The 17,875-nt window shown below is 40.6% G+C and overlaps 1 protein-coding gene across 1 annotated transcript in view; it reads right to left on the bottom strand.

Moving 5' to 3' along the window:
• LOC127226229 (leucine-rich repeat transmembrane protein CCDC168) overlaps nucleotides 1–15,646 on the bottom strand; it is a 29,675-nt gene extending 14,029 nt beyond the window's left edge. Inside the window, exons 1-4 of the mRNA XM_051190166.1 lie at nucleotides 15,594–15,646; nucleotides 3,309–3,507; nucleotides 3,153–3,189; nucleotides 2,829–2,871 (exon numbers count right to left, since the gene is read on the bottom strand). Of these exons, the coding sequence (XP_051046123.1) occupies nucleotides 2,829–2,871; nucleotides 3,153–3,189; nucleotides 3,309–3,507; nucleotides 15,594–15,646 (332 nt within the window). The remainder of the gene's footprint in view (nucleotides 1–2,828; nucleotides 2,872–3,152; nucleotides 3,190–3,308; nucleotides 3,508–15,593) is intronic.
• Nucleotides 15,647–17,875: the final 2,229 nt, after the last annotated feature.

Genomic DNA, 17,875 nt, shown 5'->3' with positions numbered 1-17,875 from the left:
GCACCAATACTGACATTCTTTGTACCTACATTCTTGTAGGTAAAATAAATATTTATTTTTTCAAACAAAGATATATTTATTTATTGTGAATGCAAATACAGAAATATGAAACAGCTCATTTGAAACAAAGGTGGCCACTAAGTCCTGTAGAATAATACAGCATATATATACTGGAGAAAGAGACACAGCAGATTGACATTTTTCCTTGGAGCTACCAGGACTAAAACAACAGTTTCAGAGGGTTAGTCTGTAGTGAAAGCATGGCAGCAGGCAGCTAGGCACAGCACTGAAGGAGTAGTTGAGTTTACACTTGATCCACAGGTTCTTGGCAGAGAGAGATTGTGACTGGCGCTGGTGTGGCTTTCAAACCTCAGAGCCCATCCCCAGTGACACACCTCTTCCAACAAGGACTCACCTTCTAATCCTTCCTAAATAGTCTAAAAATTAGGAACCAAACATTCAAATATCTGAGCCTATGGGGAACATTCTTATTAAAACCACCACAGCATATTTCATCATGCTCCTCAGAATGGAGCAATTTAAATGTCATGCAATTTAAATGTCATGAATTGTTTATTAGAATTTTCTATTGAATATTTCCAACTGTAGTTGGTCTCAATGACCTGAAACCATGGAAAGCGAAACTTTAGATTAGAGCTGACTGCTGCATCTTTCCTGAAAGTACACTTAAGAATTAGCGCCTACCTATGCAGGAAGGAGGGAATAATAGCAGAGGGCAAAGCTAAAAATCACTGTCCTTGATTTTGAAGTTTTCCTCTTTCCTGTCAATCTTCTAGCGAGCATTGGAGACAGTGCAGCTCTTGTGCTGATAGCTGTGGCGTCTCAGACAGTCCTTTGGGTGTCTGACAGCACCATGGTGTTTCCCCAGTTTGCAATGGCAATCCCACTGCCAGATACTCTTGACAAGGATCCTACTAACCTGGAGCCTCAGCACGCTGTTTCTGTTTCTTGAGGCACCTACCTTAGGACTAAAATTTCTAGGACCAATGGAATAACAAAGCAACTAGATTTTCAATTTTAGTACATTTGAAATATGAAAGAAATGAGACTATCAATTTCCAGGTTCATTCTGCACAGAAATGAGTGATCTATAGGAAAATAACAGTTTGTGTGTTGCTGTGAAACACTTGTGTACACTGTGTGAATACATGTCCCTCTGAATGGTTTAATAATCAAGCTGACTGGCCAATAGCTGAACAGGATAAAGTTAGATGGGAGAGCCAAACTGAGAATGATGGGATGAGGAAGGGCAGAGTCAGAGGAATCACCAGCTAGATGCAAAAGGAGTCATATACATAAAATGAAATAGAGGTAAAGGCCATGAGCCTTGGGACAATGTGTGGATAATTAATATAAGCCTCAGAGTGATTATTTGGAAGTGACTATGGGATGGGACAGGACAGAGACACTTCTGTTTACAGTGTGTGGTATGCATAATATGTGTGTATTCACGTGTGGGTGGTCATGTGTGTATGCAGGTGCACAAACACGTTTGCACACATGCATATGGGGGCCAGAGGTTGAGGTCAGGTGTCTTTCTCCTTAACTCTGTCTTTTGTCTTGAGGAAGGGTGTCTTGGGGTAACCTAGTTAGTCAGGTGCTAGCTATCTGATGTCTTAACTTCTTGAGTGCATAGGATTGCAGGTGGGCATCACACTCCATTAGTATACATGTGGGTGCTGGTCTTCTGTAGGCAAGTGCTTTAACCATCCACTGGGCCTTCTTGAAGCACCCAGACCCTCCGTTTCCTAAACATTGACAGTGGTTTTTTCAGAGTTTAATACAAGCTTTGGAATGTGATAAGTTATTCTCTCTGTGGTTCCATCTCTTCATGTCCATCTCCCACTACTTTTCCCCGTTAACTTTTCCACAACTCTGAAATCATTGCTATTTCTTTCACATAGCTTGTTGTTTCTTATTTCCTTGTCTTTGTATATGTCCTGGAGTGCCTTTATTATATTCCAAACTATGTTTTCAGGCTAATTTACTTTTGTTCCTTAAAATCCAGCTCCAGGATCCATGAATGGTTCATCTTGCAAAGCTGCTTGCCACCAGGCCTGATGATCGAGTTACATCCCCAAGACCTATATGGTCAGAGGAGAAAACCCACTCCTGAAAGGTGTCCTCTGATCTCCCCATGTGACCCCCACCCTACCATCATCCATGCAAACAAAAAAATCAATACATCAATGTAATTTTAAAAATTGAAACCCCAGCTTTCATGTGCCCTTCATGGAACCATTCTCAGAGTCCTAGGCTGGTTTAGACATCTAAATGTTTGTATACTGGGCGGCTTTGTCCTTTAGCTACCTTACATGTCTGAGATCAGAAGCTAGCTCAAGTGCTTATATCCTAGCATCAAACAGTGCTCACTGCAAAGATGTTTAATAATCACTGGATGAGTTTTAGTTAAAACAACTGTGATAGCAACAAAGAGTAATGGTGATGTTGGTGTCTAGTCCACAGAAGTTCTTGTGAGCTGACAGAATACATTCTGAATTTCAGAGAGCCTCTCAGTTTTACTGCACCCACTTCATTGTTAGCTCCATCCACAGTAGATGGTGAATTGTTTTACCAAGTGAATTATCAGAAATGGTGGCTACCATTTCTTTTTGAGTAGTGGAGGCATTTTATCATAAGAAGCCAAGATAACTCTGTAAGCTTTGGCTACTCTAAAGGATAATTTTACCAATATATGAAAAGCCCTTATCACAGTTTACTACACCTTTAGAAAGATGCTTCTCTGGGATTCAGAAATACAAGTCTGAATAGAATATAAATAAATTCTATTGTTTCATCTCACTTACTTTTCTGTTGAAGATGTTTGGGAAATGGACCAGCACTCTATAGCTACATGGAAACAAAAAGTTAGAGCATCAGGGGAAGAAACCCAGGCTAAGTAAGTTTAATGATAAAAGATGAAATCGTAAACTGGGTAGTTCTGGCTCATTCCTTTAATAACAACACTTGTTAGGCAGAGGCAGGCAAATCTATGAGTTTGAGCCCAATCTGATATACAGAGCTAGTTCCAGGACTGCTAAGATCAAGAGTACTCAGAGAAAAACTTCCTCAAAAAAGCAAAAGCAAACATACAAACAAAAACCAAAAAGATGAAATTGTGTGATATTTACCAAGTATCTTTCCTCTTTGGCAATCATCTTCATTCTGCTTTAATGGAGAATATCAAAATGTTAGAGAAATAGCCCAGTTATCAAAGTTAAATTTTTAAAAAGTTTTTCTTACGTGTGTTTTAGAAAAATAGGAGAGAATGATCAGTCATTTCTTACCCTCTGAGAACACGAACTACCATTTTTCCATAGCTCAAGTTTCTTCTTAAATAATTCACAAGTTTTTATGAAGATTATCTCACAAGCAACTCCCAGGAAAATTGTAAACAGAATTGATATCCAAGCATTGTAAAAGATCCAGTAGTCTAGAAAGCTCCACATTGTGTAAAACCTGTTCTCATCTAAGACAGATTTCACTCTGGTTTTAAAGAAATGGTATATTTTTTACATAATGACCTGGTATCGCATTGATACCAGAAGGCATTGATTTTTAAGAAGCCTGTCAAATGTAAAATACTGCCTTGTCCATCTATTTCATAAATACAAGAAAAGTTATGCCAGAAAAGTAAAACATTTCTAGCATCATTCAGGGCCTGTGTCCAATGGTGCAGTGCTTGCTCTGGGACTGAGTAAAGTAAGGTACATGTCATAGTGGGTATTTAACTGAGCTCACAGCAACTCCTGCAGTAACAAAAGGTCATAGGTGAACCATGTACAGTCCATATATGGTACAAGTGTTGGAAGTCTGTAGGCAGATTTGGGGGGCAAGACCTTTCCCTGCATACCCTGTGGTGTTCTGGAACTCTGATTAGTCTGGATTGGCTTTGAACTAGAGATCCTCCTCTGCTCCCACCATTGTGTAGTTAGTCTTCCCCCCCCCCCCCATGAGACCGGGTCTTCTATAGCACAAGGTAGCCTGGAACTTTTTGTATAGCCTGAGCTGCCCTTGAACTCATGAAAATCTTTTGCCTGAGTTCAGTCTTTAGAACCCTTATAAACAAAAACCAAACATAATAGTGTGTGCTTATAATCCCAGTGCTGGGGAACATCCCTGAGGTGCCGTGGCAAGCCAGTATAGCCTCCTTGGTGAGTCCCAGGCCAATGACAGAAAAGTGGTGAGCAGCACTCAAGGAAGAACACCTGGTGCAGTTTCTTACCTCCACATACATAAACATTCACCAACACAAACATCACATGCGCACACAGAACACAAATACATTCATATAAAATGTGTGTGTCCATTAACTACATTAACCACTCTAGTGCCCATTAACTACATTCCAGACAAACAGCCTCTGGTGGAAACTTCCTCATCCATATCTCATCCACATCCGCACCATTAGGACATTGAAACAAATTCTAGATACATCATTTGGTTCATAACATGTAAAAATAATAGAATCTGTTTGTTAAAATCAAACCAGATTACAGTAGAGACACATTTAAAATATATGCTTCAGAAGACTGCTTGTTACTTTTGGTGATACTAATCAGAGCTATAATCTTAAATTTAATTTCTAGTCATAAACAATTGGGGAGAAATAACTGAGTGATCAGGTGCATTGTGATGACTATTCTTGGTTGTCAACTTGACCACATTTGGAACTAACTTAAACCCAAGTGGTTGGGTAAACCTCTGAGAAATTTTTTCTTAATTAAACCTTTAGAAATGGGAAGTCCCATTTCTGAACTGGAAAGATACACCTTTATCTGGGTCGTACCTTCTGCTGTCATCCTATATAAGAAGGAGGTTTGCTCTCTTTGCTTGCTATTACCCTTGTTGGTAATTCCTTCACTGGCCTTAGAACCTAACTTCTTTGGGATTGTAGTACACTGAAGACCAGCTGAGAAATCCAGTTTCAAGGATCACACAACAACTAGATTCCTCTCTTGGTGGACAGCCATGTTGGACTAGCTGGACCACAGCCTGTAAACCATTCTAATAAATCCCCTTTCTAGACAAATATAGATTACAGATAGAAAGATAAATAGATTCATTCTATCCATTCTGTTCCTCTAGAGAACACTTACTAGTACATGCATAATGCAAAACTGCCACAAAAAGTGAAAGAATCAAAAATATTACAAAAAATTAAAAACAAAATTAGGCACAAAAGACTACTTTTAGTCAGAGGAAAAAAATTACATTCCAATTTTTATAAAGGTAGATGAAGAAAAAAGTTCATAAGAATATCTTAGTTATCTGCTTGATGTATTTTTTCTATAGTTTTTGACAGTATTATCACCTTGACACAATCTAGAATCCTGGGGTGGGGGAATCTCAATGGGAAATTTTCTAGATAAGGTTAGCTCCTGGGATTGTCTTGATCACATTAGTTGATAGTGGAAAACTCAGCCCACTATGGGTGGCAACATTCCCTAGGGCAAGGCCCTGGGCTGAATATAATGGGGAGAGTGAGCTGACACTGGCAATCTTGTGTGCATGTGTTCCTCAATCTTGGCTGTGGATGTGATGGGACCAGATACTTCTAATTTCTGCTACCTTGATTTCCTCTGAACTATTACCTGGAAGCGCGAGACAAACCCTTCTTACCCAAACTGCTATTGTCTGGGTGTTTCATCACCACAGCAGGAAAGAAACTAAGAAACATCTATGTCATGAGTTAGAGTAAATATGAATTCTTCCGAGTGCAGTCTTACTAGAAGACACTATACCCTTTTGTATTTCTCTTAGTGATTTACACATTCGATGGGTGAAACCTCATCCGCAGCCCACTCTCCCATACTGCAGCTTTCTCCCTTGTTTGTTCTCCATCACTCCAGTTCCCCCAGTTCCATGCACTGTAGGAGGCTGTCACATTGTGACATAGACTCTGGCCTTGTTACTGGTGTCACTACAGGGAGGTCTTCATCTGAGCATAAGGAACTCTGGAAGCTGTTTCTACACCAGGATAACATAACTGTATAAGAAGTGAATGCCAGTCACTTAACTACATAGTTAGCCCATTAATCCCAGAGAGAATGCATCCTAACTAAGTCCCTCTTAATTCCAGACCCAGAAATGTTTGCAGCCTCTACAGTCTCACTGGATGTGGAGGCAGATTTGAAGGGTAGGTCAGAGAGGAAAGAAATAATGATTTTAACTACACTGAAAATAAATTACAAATCTTCAAGGCCACAATGCCGCATTTTTTTTTAGCATTTATACTATATGTATTATAATTGTGCTCATATAAGTATACATTAAAACACACACACATGCATACATACATATAAATATTGCTTTATCAATATCCATATTGGAGTATGAATTCTGAGTGACCTTAATAACAAAAACCTGGAGTCAGCATTAGGGGCAAAAGCTGAAGGAGTGCAGACGCAGAGTAGTCAACCACTAGAGTTCTTACCTTCAACAATGTGTGGTGATATCTTGCTTGTACAAATAAAGCCTGTCTACAGGTCAGAGAATGGAGCTTGTCAGTAGCTAACCATAGAGGTCTGGAGTTCTGTACAGACAGACAGGAAGGAGATGGCTGGGCAGAGAGAAGATTTAACAGGGCAGAAACGGGAACTCATGCTCTTGTCTGCTGAGATACTAAGGAGGTAACTTTCTCCTCCTCTCTATTCTCTCAGCATTTCCCTCTATATCTGACTCCAGGTTTTCATTATTTAGACAAATTAACAACTCCATTTACATTTTGGCGCTCACGTGGCTAGAACATTAACAGCAGGTAATGGGCAAATCTCCCAAAGTGGCCCCCAGTTCAACCCTAAGAAAGCCACCAGCTGCTGTGGGCTCACTCAGTCAAGCAGGCCATGCCTAACTCGCTGCTCCTCCCCTCCACCCATCACCAGTGGCTTACACTATCCCTAGAACCTTTTTCTTTTAATTCAGTGCTTTGACCCAGCTTTTATTTAGACCAAAGGTACACACTCCCAGAGTCCGCACACCCATTCCAGCTGGCCCACAGCTTCCGCCCACCGTGTTGTAATCAGTAATTTGCAATCAGTGCATGAAGGTTGTTCCATTTGCCCTTTTTAGCAAAACTTCGTTTGGTTTGCTTTGAGTTTTTGCTTAGACTCCAAAGGTTGGGCACCATTTGGACAAGTTTGACCAGAGCTTTGGTAGTTTAGGACTTGCTCTAGCGGTTCATCTGCGACACCTGCTGGCCAAACATCATCATTGTAACTCAAAGTTAAGCACATAAGGGGAAAGGATGACTTTCTGAGTATTTAATTTAAAGTAAATTATTGGATATATTTGCATTTTAAGATGTTTAATTAATTAACAAATAAAAATGTTATCCATACTTTGTTATTGTGGATAATATTATCATCCAGGAAGTTAAAAAAAATTTTGCTTCTACTATAGATGGGATTTTAGGTTTTTTCTTTTCTTTTCTTTTTTTCTTCTTTTTTTTTTTTTTTTCCTGAGACAGGGTTTTCTATGTAGCTTTGTGGAAAATGCAGGCCTCGAACTCACAGAGATACTCCTGCCTCTGCCTTCTGAGTGCTGGGATTAAAGGCATGCACACACATGGCCCCATGGATGGAATTTTAGAAGAGGTATAAGACCTACCTGGGATGTTTACACTCTTAGCTATAATTGCTACTATCTTGATAATCCATACGATATCCTTAAAATGATTTTATGATAGATCTAAATGAGGAAATTATAGAAATGATAGACTTTAAAGATAGGTAATGAAAGCTTAGCAAAAAGGATTCATACAATTAAAAATGTCAATCTCAATTTGACAAACTGAGTTCACAAAATGGAATATGGTAATGAACTATGGTAATGAACTCTTAACAAAAAAATCATTCCACGTCTAAGAGTAATTACAAGCTTGCAGATAGAACATTGTTTTTGGAAGGCAATCTGCATATCATCCCTAAGAATGAGAATATTAACTCTCTGGAATCAAATGTAAATAGTGAGAACAAGAAACTGACTGATTTAATGAAATCGTTGGAAGGTTTTATAGCTCAGGAAGTTCAAATGCTCCAAGAAACAATGGTGAATAGATTACAGGCTATAGAAAACATTAAAACTGATATACCAGGAGTGAAGATACAAACTAAATAGAATAAAAGCAAGCAAAGAATGAATATCCAGATGGATAGAACACAAAGTGGAGCCTATAATGGTGAAGGATTTAGGAGACATTAAGAAAGCAGTAGTTTCTTATGTCATGCATTCACCATATGTGAGGCAGTTAGTAAAGGCATGGGCTACAAGAAATAGAGTAACTCCTAATGACTGGATTCAATTTGTCTCAGCTGTTTTAGAACTTGATTCACAGCTACAGTGAAAGGAAGAGGCCAAGGCCCTTGAACATCAAGGCAGAATCACAGGTTATGGGGCTTCCCAAGATCAAATTCATGGTAAGGGCCATTATGCAGATGCAGATACTCAAGCCACATACAATGAGCACATCTTGTCCCTGTGTCATACAGCAGCCTTGAATATTTGGGACAAGGTTCAAGAACCAGGGGAAAGAATTTTGTCATATACAAAGGTTATACAATACCCAAAAGAGCCTTTTAGTGACTTTTTTGCAAAGATTTACTAAAGCTATAAAAATAGGGGTAGCAGATCCAGAAGCTAAATGAGTACTCATTGAATCTCTAGCCATTGAAAATGCTAATTTAGAATGCAAAAAACAAATGTACTTGGGCCCTTAAATATCAGATCAGCACCAATGGATGAATAGATCATTTACGTAGCCACGGTTGAGTCTTTTGACTATAACACTGAGGCTTGAGTAAGAGAAGCAATCTCCAAAGGTATGAGGAGACATTAAATATCAAATGTTTTAATTGTGGTAGAATAGGCCATCTGAAAAGAAATTGTAGAAGGGGCATTTCTAGAATGGGAATAACCCAAATAGAAGACCCTAACCTTCTGGATTATGTAGAAGATGCAGCAAAGGCCACCATTGTATCAAACCAATGAATGTAGATGTACAAGAGACAAACAAGGCAACCCTTTCCTATCAGGAAACTCCTTGTGTGTGTGTGGGGGGTTCTTCTGGAAGATCCCCATGTCAAAATTGGTCCCAACATTCCCAGTTACTGTGGAGGACAATCCTTCCCAAAACAATTAGAAAATCCATTGCCTATTGTAAAAAAATCATATTGTTCTGGATGATAGAATGGCTTTGGAAGATAAATCAAAAATTCAAGGATGAAATAGAAAACATATATTTTGGCAAACTTCTATAAATGAACAAAGGCCAAAACTAAGAGTACAAGTTAATAATGTGATATTCGAAGAATTACTGGACACAGGTGCGGTTGTCACCATTATCACTCCAGAATCTTGGCATCCAAATTGGCCTCTTTGGGAGGTAGATGTTAAGTTCTTACTGACTGGAATCCTATCTCAGGTAAAACAAAGCACAAGATGGGTTGAATCTGTAGGGCCAGAAGGACAAAGAGGAAAGCTGAGTCCACATGTTGCTAATACAGCAGTAAATCTATGGGGTCGTGATCTGTTACACCAAAGGAATACCCAGATTAACATTCCTCCATTATCAAAAAAGAACCATAATCAATTCATGTCTATGAAAAAAATGTTATAAGGCACTAAGGATGTGAGGTGAGGTGTGGCTGTGGTGTGCTCCATCTCTCTGATCTCTCAGCATTTTCCTCTGTATCTGACTCCAGATTTTTATTTATTAGACCAATTAAGAACTCCATTCACAGTAATGCTCAGACTGCATCTCACACTGAATTCTTAGACTGCATCTTCAGACTTTCTTATATTCCTCTCTCTGCCCAGCCAGATTTCTTCCTGTTTTCACCTCCCTAATGTTGGGATTAAAGGTGTGTGAGTTCCTCAGGGCATTGGTGGCACATGCCTTTAATACCAGCACTTGGAGGGCAGAAGCAGGAGGATCTCTGTGAGTTTGAGGCCAGCTTGGTCTACAGAGGTAGTTCCATGACAAGCTCCAAAACAATACAGAGAAACCCTGGCTAGAAAAAAAAAGTGTGTGACTCCCAAGTATTAGGATTAAAGGTGTCTGCTACTCAGCCACTACTGCCTGACTCTGTTTCTCTTTGAGATTTGGTCAATCTAGTGTAGCCCAGTGCAATCTTGAACTCACAGAGATCTGTCTGCCTCTGCCTCCTGAGTGCTTGGATTAAAGGTGTTTGAAACCACTTCCTGGCCCCTATGGCTAACTACTGGCTTACCTTCTTATTTTCAGGCAAGCTTTATGTGTTAGATTACAAATAAAATATCACTATACCACATCTTAGCAACAAATATTTATTCAAGGTTTCTCATGGGCCAGACCTCATCCTGAATAATGAACCTAATTGTAGTGATACATTTGTCTGGGCCTCTGTAACAGTGGACACGCCTTTGGGATTGGGGCTCAGGGGACCCGTACAACTAAAAAAAATAGTAAGCATAATCTCAAGTTAGGAAAGTCACAATGAAGTACAATCTTGGGTTAATTCAGTGGAGAAGAAAATGTCCTGAAAAGCTCATCTCTCTCTCTCTCTCTCTCTCTCTCTCTCTCTCTCTCTCTCTCTCTCTCTCTCTCTCTCTCTCTCACACACACACACACACACACACACACACACACAAATGTATTACCAGAAGTGAAAATGAATAACATCTACCCCTTCCTCTTAAGATATGATAACAATCCAAAATATTTCACCATAGTCCCCCCAGAAGAACTAATGAATTTACTGGGTTTACAAACAGCATGGATGAGAGGTTATAAGCATGGACAACTTCAAAGCAGCTACACTGGAAAATCTTCATTTATCATGGATGATGACTTTCCCACAGCCACATAGATAGAACCCCCTTCTCCAGTCATTCCTAAATCAATGTACATAATACCTCTATGATACTCTGAGATCACGTTTAATTATAATAATATTTCATACAGCTGTCTGGGGGGGACCAGATTACTGGTGGTCTGGCACCCTCTTTCTTAAAGGGAATGTCAACAGTACACTAGCCTGAATGACTCTCAAAAGCAGTCACTGCTAATCCCATACAGATGATGGCAGTTTGTTCAAGAGGATAGTACCTTACCACACACACACACACACACAAGCACACACACACACACACACACACAAGCACACACACACACAAATACACATACTCAGAGATGGACACAGACATAAATAAACCTAGCCTCATTTCAACATGTATATCTTGTATCTATGCCAAGGCTACAATTCTTCAGCCTAGCACATCCTATATAGAATTAAACATTTAAAGTGAATGGCTATAAAGAGATCTGAATCAAGTCATCTGATGACCCATATGGCTTCTTTGACAAACATAAGACTGCAGAGAGCTGGCAGGCTCATACATGGCTCTCCTTTGTACACGTTAAAACAGTGACATATGTGGATGGTGTAACTGTAGACCATTGAAAGTGAAAATGTTCAGATTTTAAGGTAATTAGTGAACTTGAATAGGCATGGGGAGGAGAGTATGGTTTTCAGGATTGATTCTCCTGCAACAGTTAGTGTTAGCCTGAGGAATTCTACTTCTTACTACATCTCCTAAAGCTTTTGAAGAGGGAGAACTTAGTATAAGCTATTTTTCTCCACAGGTTTTTAAGTGATATATTTTTAAGTTACAATATCTGTATCAATTTTTCTATCTGGCTTTGGTTTGCCACTTAAGGAGGGAACAATTAAAATGCATGTTATTACATTCCTTCAAAATAGATTTCCCTCTTAGGGTTTACATCATCACATCCACTGAAAATGAGAATGTCTGAATTGCATTCTAGAGAGAATGAATGAATCTCCTCGATACCTGTAGCAACCAACACTAGAGGTTCTACTACAAGCTTCCAGACTGTCCTGAGATTTGGAAGATAAATAAAACTGTGAAGCTTTCATTTCCATATTAGTAGATTTCTGAGTTACATACATACTTGATATATGTAAATTCACTGCATATTATATAGAAGTTCATATAAATTTTATGTATAGTATTTCAGTCTGGTTCTCAGAATGTCAAGAAGGAATCAAATATGCAAGATTCTACGGAGTGAAGTATTGTGCTGTCTAAAATCACATCCACTCCTCTGACAGAAGCATCAGGCTGTGCTGTACCTGTGACTTTGAGTCCACAGGGAAAGAATGTTGAGCTGTTGTATCTTAGGTTATCAGGCTTTCTAAGCAATACTTGACAAAGATTTTGGAGAGTCAAAGAAATTCCTCATCTCCAAGGAACCAGTCTTCTTGAGATCTCTACTGCAGTCAGTCATTGGCTGTGAGCCATCCACAGGAAGGTCTGGCCTTGCAGCAAATGCTGTGGAGTGCTTTAAGGCCTGTAGGGTTAGGGTTTGTTAGATGCTTTGTCCCTGCCTATTTGAGGAAATCTTAATCAGATTTACAAAAGTGTTTTGTAAATTATAAGGTGCAGTAATACTGCATTGCAACGAGCTTGCATTCTCATATGGGGCATGTGTTTAGAGAAGGCACATTACATCTGACTCAGCACTTGCTGCTTTAAAACAATCCCTCCTGGGAATTTCTGGGCATCCAGCCTTTTACTTAACCTTACATAGGGAGACAGATGCTTTGGTTTAATGACCTGTTTGACATATCCTCCTCTTCCTCTTCTCTCACATCTAAGCTTTCTTTTGTTTACCTATATTTTCATTGTTTCCCCCACTCAAAGTACCCTCTACTTATTTCCTTTCTTTACCCAATGGTCAAGTTGTCAAGTAGCACAAACTAACTCAACACTTAAGAAATTAAAAAAAAATATCCCTCTATCTAGGAATACCATTGTGTCAAAGGAAGAAAAAATAAACATGTGTAAATGTGCAATACTATGCCTTGAAAAGAAAGATAAAACAGTTTTAAGTTGAGTTAAAGTGGTTTCAGTATTCCATTAAAAAAGTCTTCAGACTATAGCACAAAGTCACAGGTTGTTTTAACACAATTTCCAGATGCTTCACATCTGGAACACTTTCTAAACTTAACTTCCTGACAGTGTGCCTATGGTGGAAGGACACCTCCTATTTCATGCCTGGAGCTCCCACTTTTTATGTTGGGGTGCCATATATCCTGAATGTTGCTTTTTATTACCTACATGTGTAGTAGACTTGAACGAATACAAAATGAACAAACTGAATACTGTAAAATTTAAAAATCAAAGTTCAATGTCCTGTACCACGGGAACAATTTTAAATCAATAATATTCTCTCTCTCTCTCTCTCTCTCTCTCTCTCTCTCTCTCTCTCTCACACACACACACACACAGAGAGAGAGAGAGAGAGAGAGAGAGAGAGAGAGAGAGAGAGAGAGAGAGAGTCTGGTTGGATAGCCCAGGCTGGCCTCCAGCTCAAAATACTTTTGTTTCTGCCTTCTAGGAGCTAGGACTGCAGGTGACACAACCAGGGACCACATTATTTAAATGTTAGTCTTTCAAACATACCCCATACTGTTCTATGGGGAGCAAGTGCTGGGGGATGGTCAGGAAAGCACAGCAGCATGTAGGGCTTTGTTAAGATTTGTATTTAATTTTCACCATTTCACTAAATCTACCTTAGGCACAGGTTAAAGAAAAAGTTGACATTTGTCATGGGTGGTTAAAATAATGGGAGAGTGATGCTCTTAGATGTTGTTTGTGTTACCTTTGAGTTATATAACTGCATTATATAATACAGTTATGAAACACTTAGTAGCAGCCGATTGCTCTGGTTTTACAACAGACATATATACACACTATAAACTTATCCTTATTAATTCCAGCAGCTGGTCACTAATGGAAGTTTGGCTTATACATGCCACGCATCTTTGTAAAAGCTTCCTCATCTTTTCTCATGTCCCTCCTCATCCCCTCCTTTTTCCTCATTTTTAAACTGAAGATTTATTCATATTGCTTTCACCAACTTTGTAATTATAGCAACCCAAAAGAAAAAATAACATCTTGATTCCAAGAAATTCTTTAAAATTATAATACATTTTATTATCTTATGTAGTTGTAAGAGATATTTTATTGTGATGTATTTATAATGGAAGTCACATCTTCAAAAAATGTAAATCATTCTGTATAGAATGAAAATCTAATTGCAAAATAAGTGACATGGAGTGGCTGACTTTCAGTGTTTGACTATTTTGTGAATACAGGATTTTGGGAATTCAGCTGGCTATATAGAAATAAGTGATATGAAGGATGCTTAAACATTAAGTATACCAGAAATAATAGCCTTTAAATCTCCTAGACTCTGATAAAGCACCAGATCACCAGATGTCACCTAATACTGTTGAAAGGGGTACTTAATTTTTCTTTTAAAGAAATAGTGGAAGACAAAAAACATGCAATTAAGTTTGACATTATCTTTCCTTTTATATACGTAAGGTTTTTTTTGTTTGTTTGTTTGGTTGGTTTTTCAAGACAGGGTTTCCCTGTGACTCCTGGAACTCTCTCTTGTATATCAGGCTGGTCTCAAACTCACAGACTCACAGAGATCCACCTGCCTCTGCCTCCCGAGTGCTGGGACTAAAGGCATAGGCCACCAACGCCCAGCTTAAAGTGTTTTCCATTTCTGTCCTAAAGGTAATGAGTCACAGTTGGGAAGAATGGTAACATTCTTGACGCTTATCCCTCAGCACCAAGGACACACTCTTCTTCTTCCCTTACAGAATGAAAACTGAGGGAATCAGCAATAATCACCGCAGACACTAGAGCAAAGTTCCAGGAGTCACTGGGAGTGCTGAGGTTTGAAAAAAAAATGGCCTATAAGGTATTCCATACGTTTGCCTCTTAAACTGGAGTCAATAAAATTGCAAAGGTCCCATGTTGCATAGGAAAAACATATTTTCACCTCTGAAATTATTTCTTTTTAATTATGAGTGTAGGCAACAACTACACACTGCTACCTTGTTACCAGTTAAACCGATCTGTGTAGTTTGGATGTATTCAAATGTCATTTATACTTGACTTCCCTATTTAGAAATAACGGTAGCCTTTATTTTTCATACTTTATTTATTGGGCTTGACACTGGTTCTTGCTACTTAATGCAAAGCAAAGTACATACATAATTATGTACATGTGAAGCTATCAACAAAAACTGGGTTTTTATAACTATTTCAACGTTTTCCTTCCTGTATAGTCCATAGGTTTCATCTTAGGCACATAAAAACATCCCTGTGAGAGGGTCTCAAGACTGTCAACGGGGTCAATTAAGATTACTCTGGGAGGTATAGACACAACAAGCTCATGTAGGAATCACAGAACGCAGAAGTTGGTCACCATCACTGGACATCCTAATGAGAAGGGAAAAAAAAAAAAAAATGCAAGCTATGGCTCGATAACAGTGTTGAGCCTGAAGGAGAAAAGCAGGCTGATAGCTGATATTTTCTGGAATCCTGGCCGCCAAGAGTAGGCCATGAAGAAGGGCGGCGGGGGGGGGGGGGGGTCATTTCGGTCCCGTGCTTTGTTTCAAGAACACTGGGGACAGAATAGCCCACAACCCTCTTCCTGTTGACTGAACGGCTGCCTCTCCCCCACTCCACCTGAAACCGCTGAACCTGACTTTACAGGGCTTCGGGCCACAGCGATGGAAGACGACAACCGCATGGCGGGCATCCCGCGGCTCGGGCGGGCGGCCTGTTCCTCCCAAGGCTTCTCACTGACAGCGACAGCTCGGAAGAAAGTCGGTGCCTTCGCACCCCAGCACAGACCCTTTAAGAACCTGGCTCCAGCACAGAGCTCTCAGCAGCAGCGCAGACTCCTCCCCTGCGCAGCAGCCCGAGCAACTCTCCTATCTAGCGCCTCGTAGGGGCGCCGTTTGCTTACGTTGCAACATGTGATTGGCTGGGCATCTCTGGCCGCATGCGATTGGGTGCTGCCGGCCTGGCACCGCCCTCTGCCCGCCTCCGGCCCGCGGCGGCCCGGTGTCCTCGCGCTGCCGGTCTGCGAGCGTTCTGGCAGTTTGCCTCTTCCTCCTTCGTCCTCCAGCTCGGGTCCATGGCCACCGCCGCCACTGAGGAGCCCTTCCCTTTCCACGGTCTTCTGCCGAAGAAAGAGACCGGGGCCGCCTCCTTCCTGTGCCGCTACCCGGAGTATGACGGGCGCGGGGTGCTCATCGCCGTCCTGGACACCGGGGTCGATCCCGGGGCTCCGGGCATGCAGGGGAGGCGGCGCTGAAGGCCGGGCCGGGTTGGACAGCTCCGAGCAACACAAAAACTGCGTGGTCGGCGTGGCTGCTCGGATCGGGCTGTGGGAAAGGAAGCCCTGCTGGTCATCCGGGCGTGCCAGGCCCCATACCTCCTCAGGGTCTTTGCAGGATCTCGCCCAGCAAGGATTTTTACAGTTTTTAACCCTGGGGCAGTGACACTGTTGCTGCTTAGGGATGCGGAGTAGCAAAGCGGGCTTCCCAGAAGACTACGCAGTCGATCTTGGAATTGATATTTTTGTATTTTTTTTCTTTCAGCATTTATTTAAATTTGAAACAAACTTGTTTTACATGTCAATCCCAGTTCCCTCTCCCTCCCCTTCTCTCCTGCCCCACCCCTACCCCCATCCCTTCTTCTTTCTCCTCCCCAGAAAGAGTGAGGCCTTTCAAAGTCTGTCATATCATTTGGAGCAGGGTCTAGGCCCTCCTCCATGTGTCTAGGCTGAGAGACTATCCCTCTATGTGGAAAGGGTTCCCGAAGTCCATTCATATACTGGGGATAAATACTGATTTTAATCAGAGGCCTCATAGACTGCCCAGTCCTCCCAACTAACACCATATTCAGGGAGTCTGGGTCAGTCCTATGCTGGTTTTCCAGCTATCGGATTGGAATTTATGAGCTTCCCCTTGTTCAGGTCAGCTGTTTCTGTGGTCTTGACCCCTTTTCTCATCACTCCTCCCTCACTGCAACTAGATTTCAGGAGTTTGTCTAGTGTTTAGCTGTGGGTGTCTGCTTCTGCTTCCATCAGCTACTAGATGAAGGCTCTGGGATGGCATTATCAGGGAAGGGCATTAAAGGAAGCCTCTTCACTATTGCTTGGATTGTTAGTTGGGGTCATCCTTGTAGATCCCTGGACATTTCACTAGTGCCAGATTTCTCTTTAAACCTATAATGGCTCTCTCTATTATAGTATCTCTTTTCTTCCTCTCCTCTATTCTTCCCCTGACTCAATCTTCCTGTTCCCTCATGTCCTCCTCTTCCCTCCTCTTCGCTTTCTCCTAACTCCCTCTCCCCTCCATGATCCTAATTTGCTCAGGGGATTTTGTCCCTTTCTCCTTCTCTAGGGGACCATGTTTGTCTCTCTTAGGGTCCTCCTGGTTTCCTACCTTTTCTGTTGGTGTGAATTGTTAGCTGGTGATGCTTTATTCTATGTCTAAAATCCATATTGAGTGAGTACATATCTTGTTTGTCATTTTGTGACTGGGTTCCCTCACACAGGATGGTTTCTTCTAGTTCCATTCATTTGCCTTCGAATTTCAAGATTCCATTTTTTTCTTTTTTTCTGCTTAGTAGTATTCCATTGTGTAAATGTACCACATTCTCTATATTTTTGTATTTTTAAGTTATCTGCTGTGTACTTGTTTAGGGTCCTTGAATTCTCCCGGGTTATTCATAAGGCACAACCAGTTTGTTAGAGGCGAACTTTTCAGGCCTCATGAAAATATGCTTTTTAAATCCCTCAAAACATAACTATGGTTTCCCTACATGACTCATTTTCCTTTATTTGAGTTAGCAGTCTTTAGGATAGGGAACTTTCTGAAAAGTGATGTTTAAAAAGGAAAAAGCCTCTGAGTAAAATGCATTCTATTTTTAAACTAAACTAGCCCTTTACTAGAACCCACTAGTAAATGTGTTCCAG

This window comes from Phodopus roborovskii, unplaced genomic scaffold (assembly GCF_943737965.1).
Source record: "Phodopus roborovskii unplaced genomic scaffold, PHOROB, whole genome shotgun sequence".
Lineage (NCBI taxonomy): Eukaryota > Metazoa > Chordata > Mammalia > Rodentia > Cricetidae > Phodopus > Phodopus roborovskii.
The sequence above is the reverse complement of the archived record's forward strand: the minus strand, read 5'-3'. Positions and strand labels throughout refer to the sequence as shown.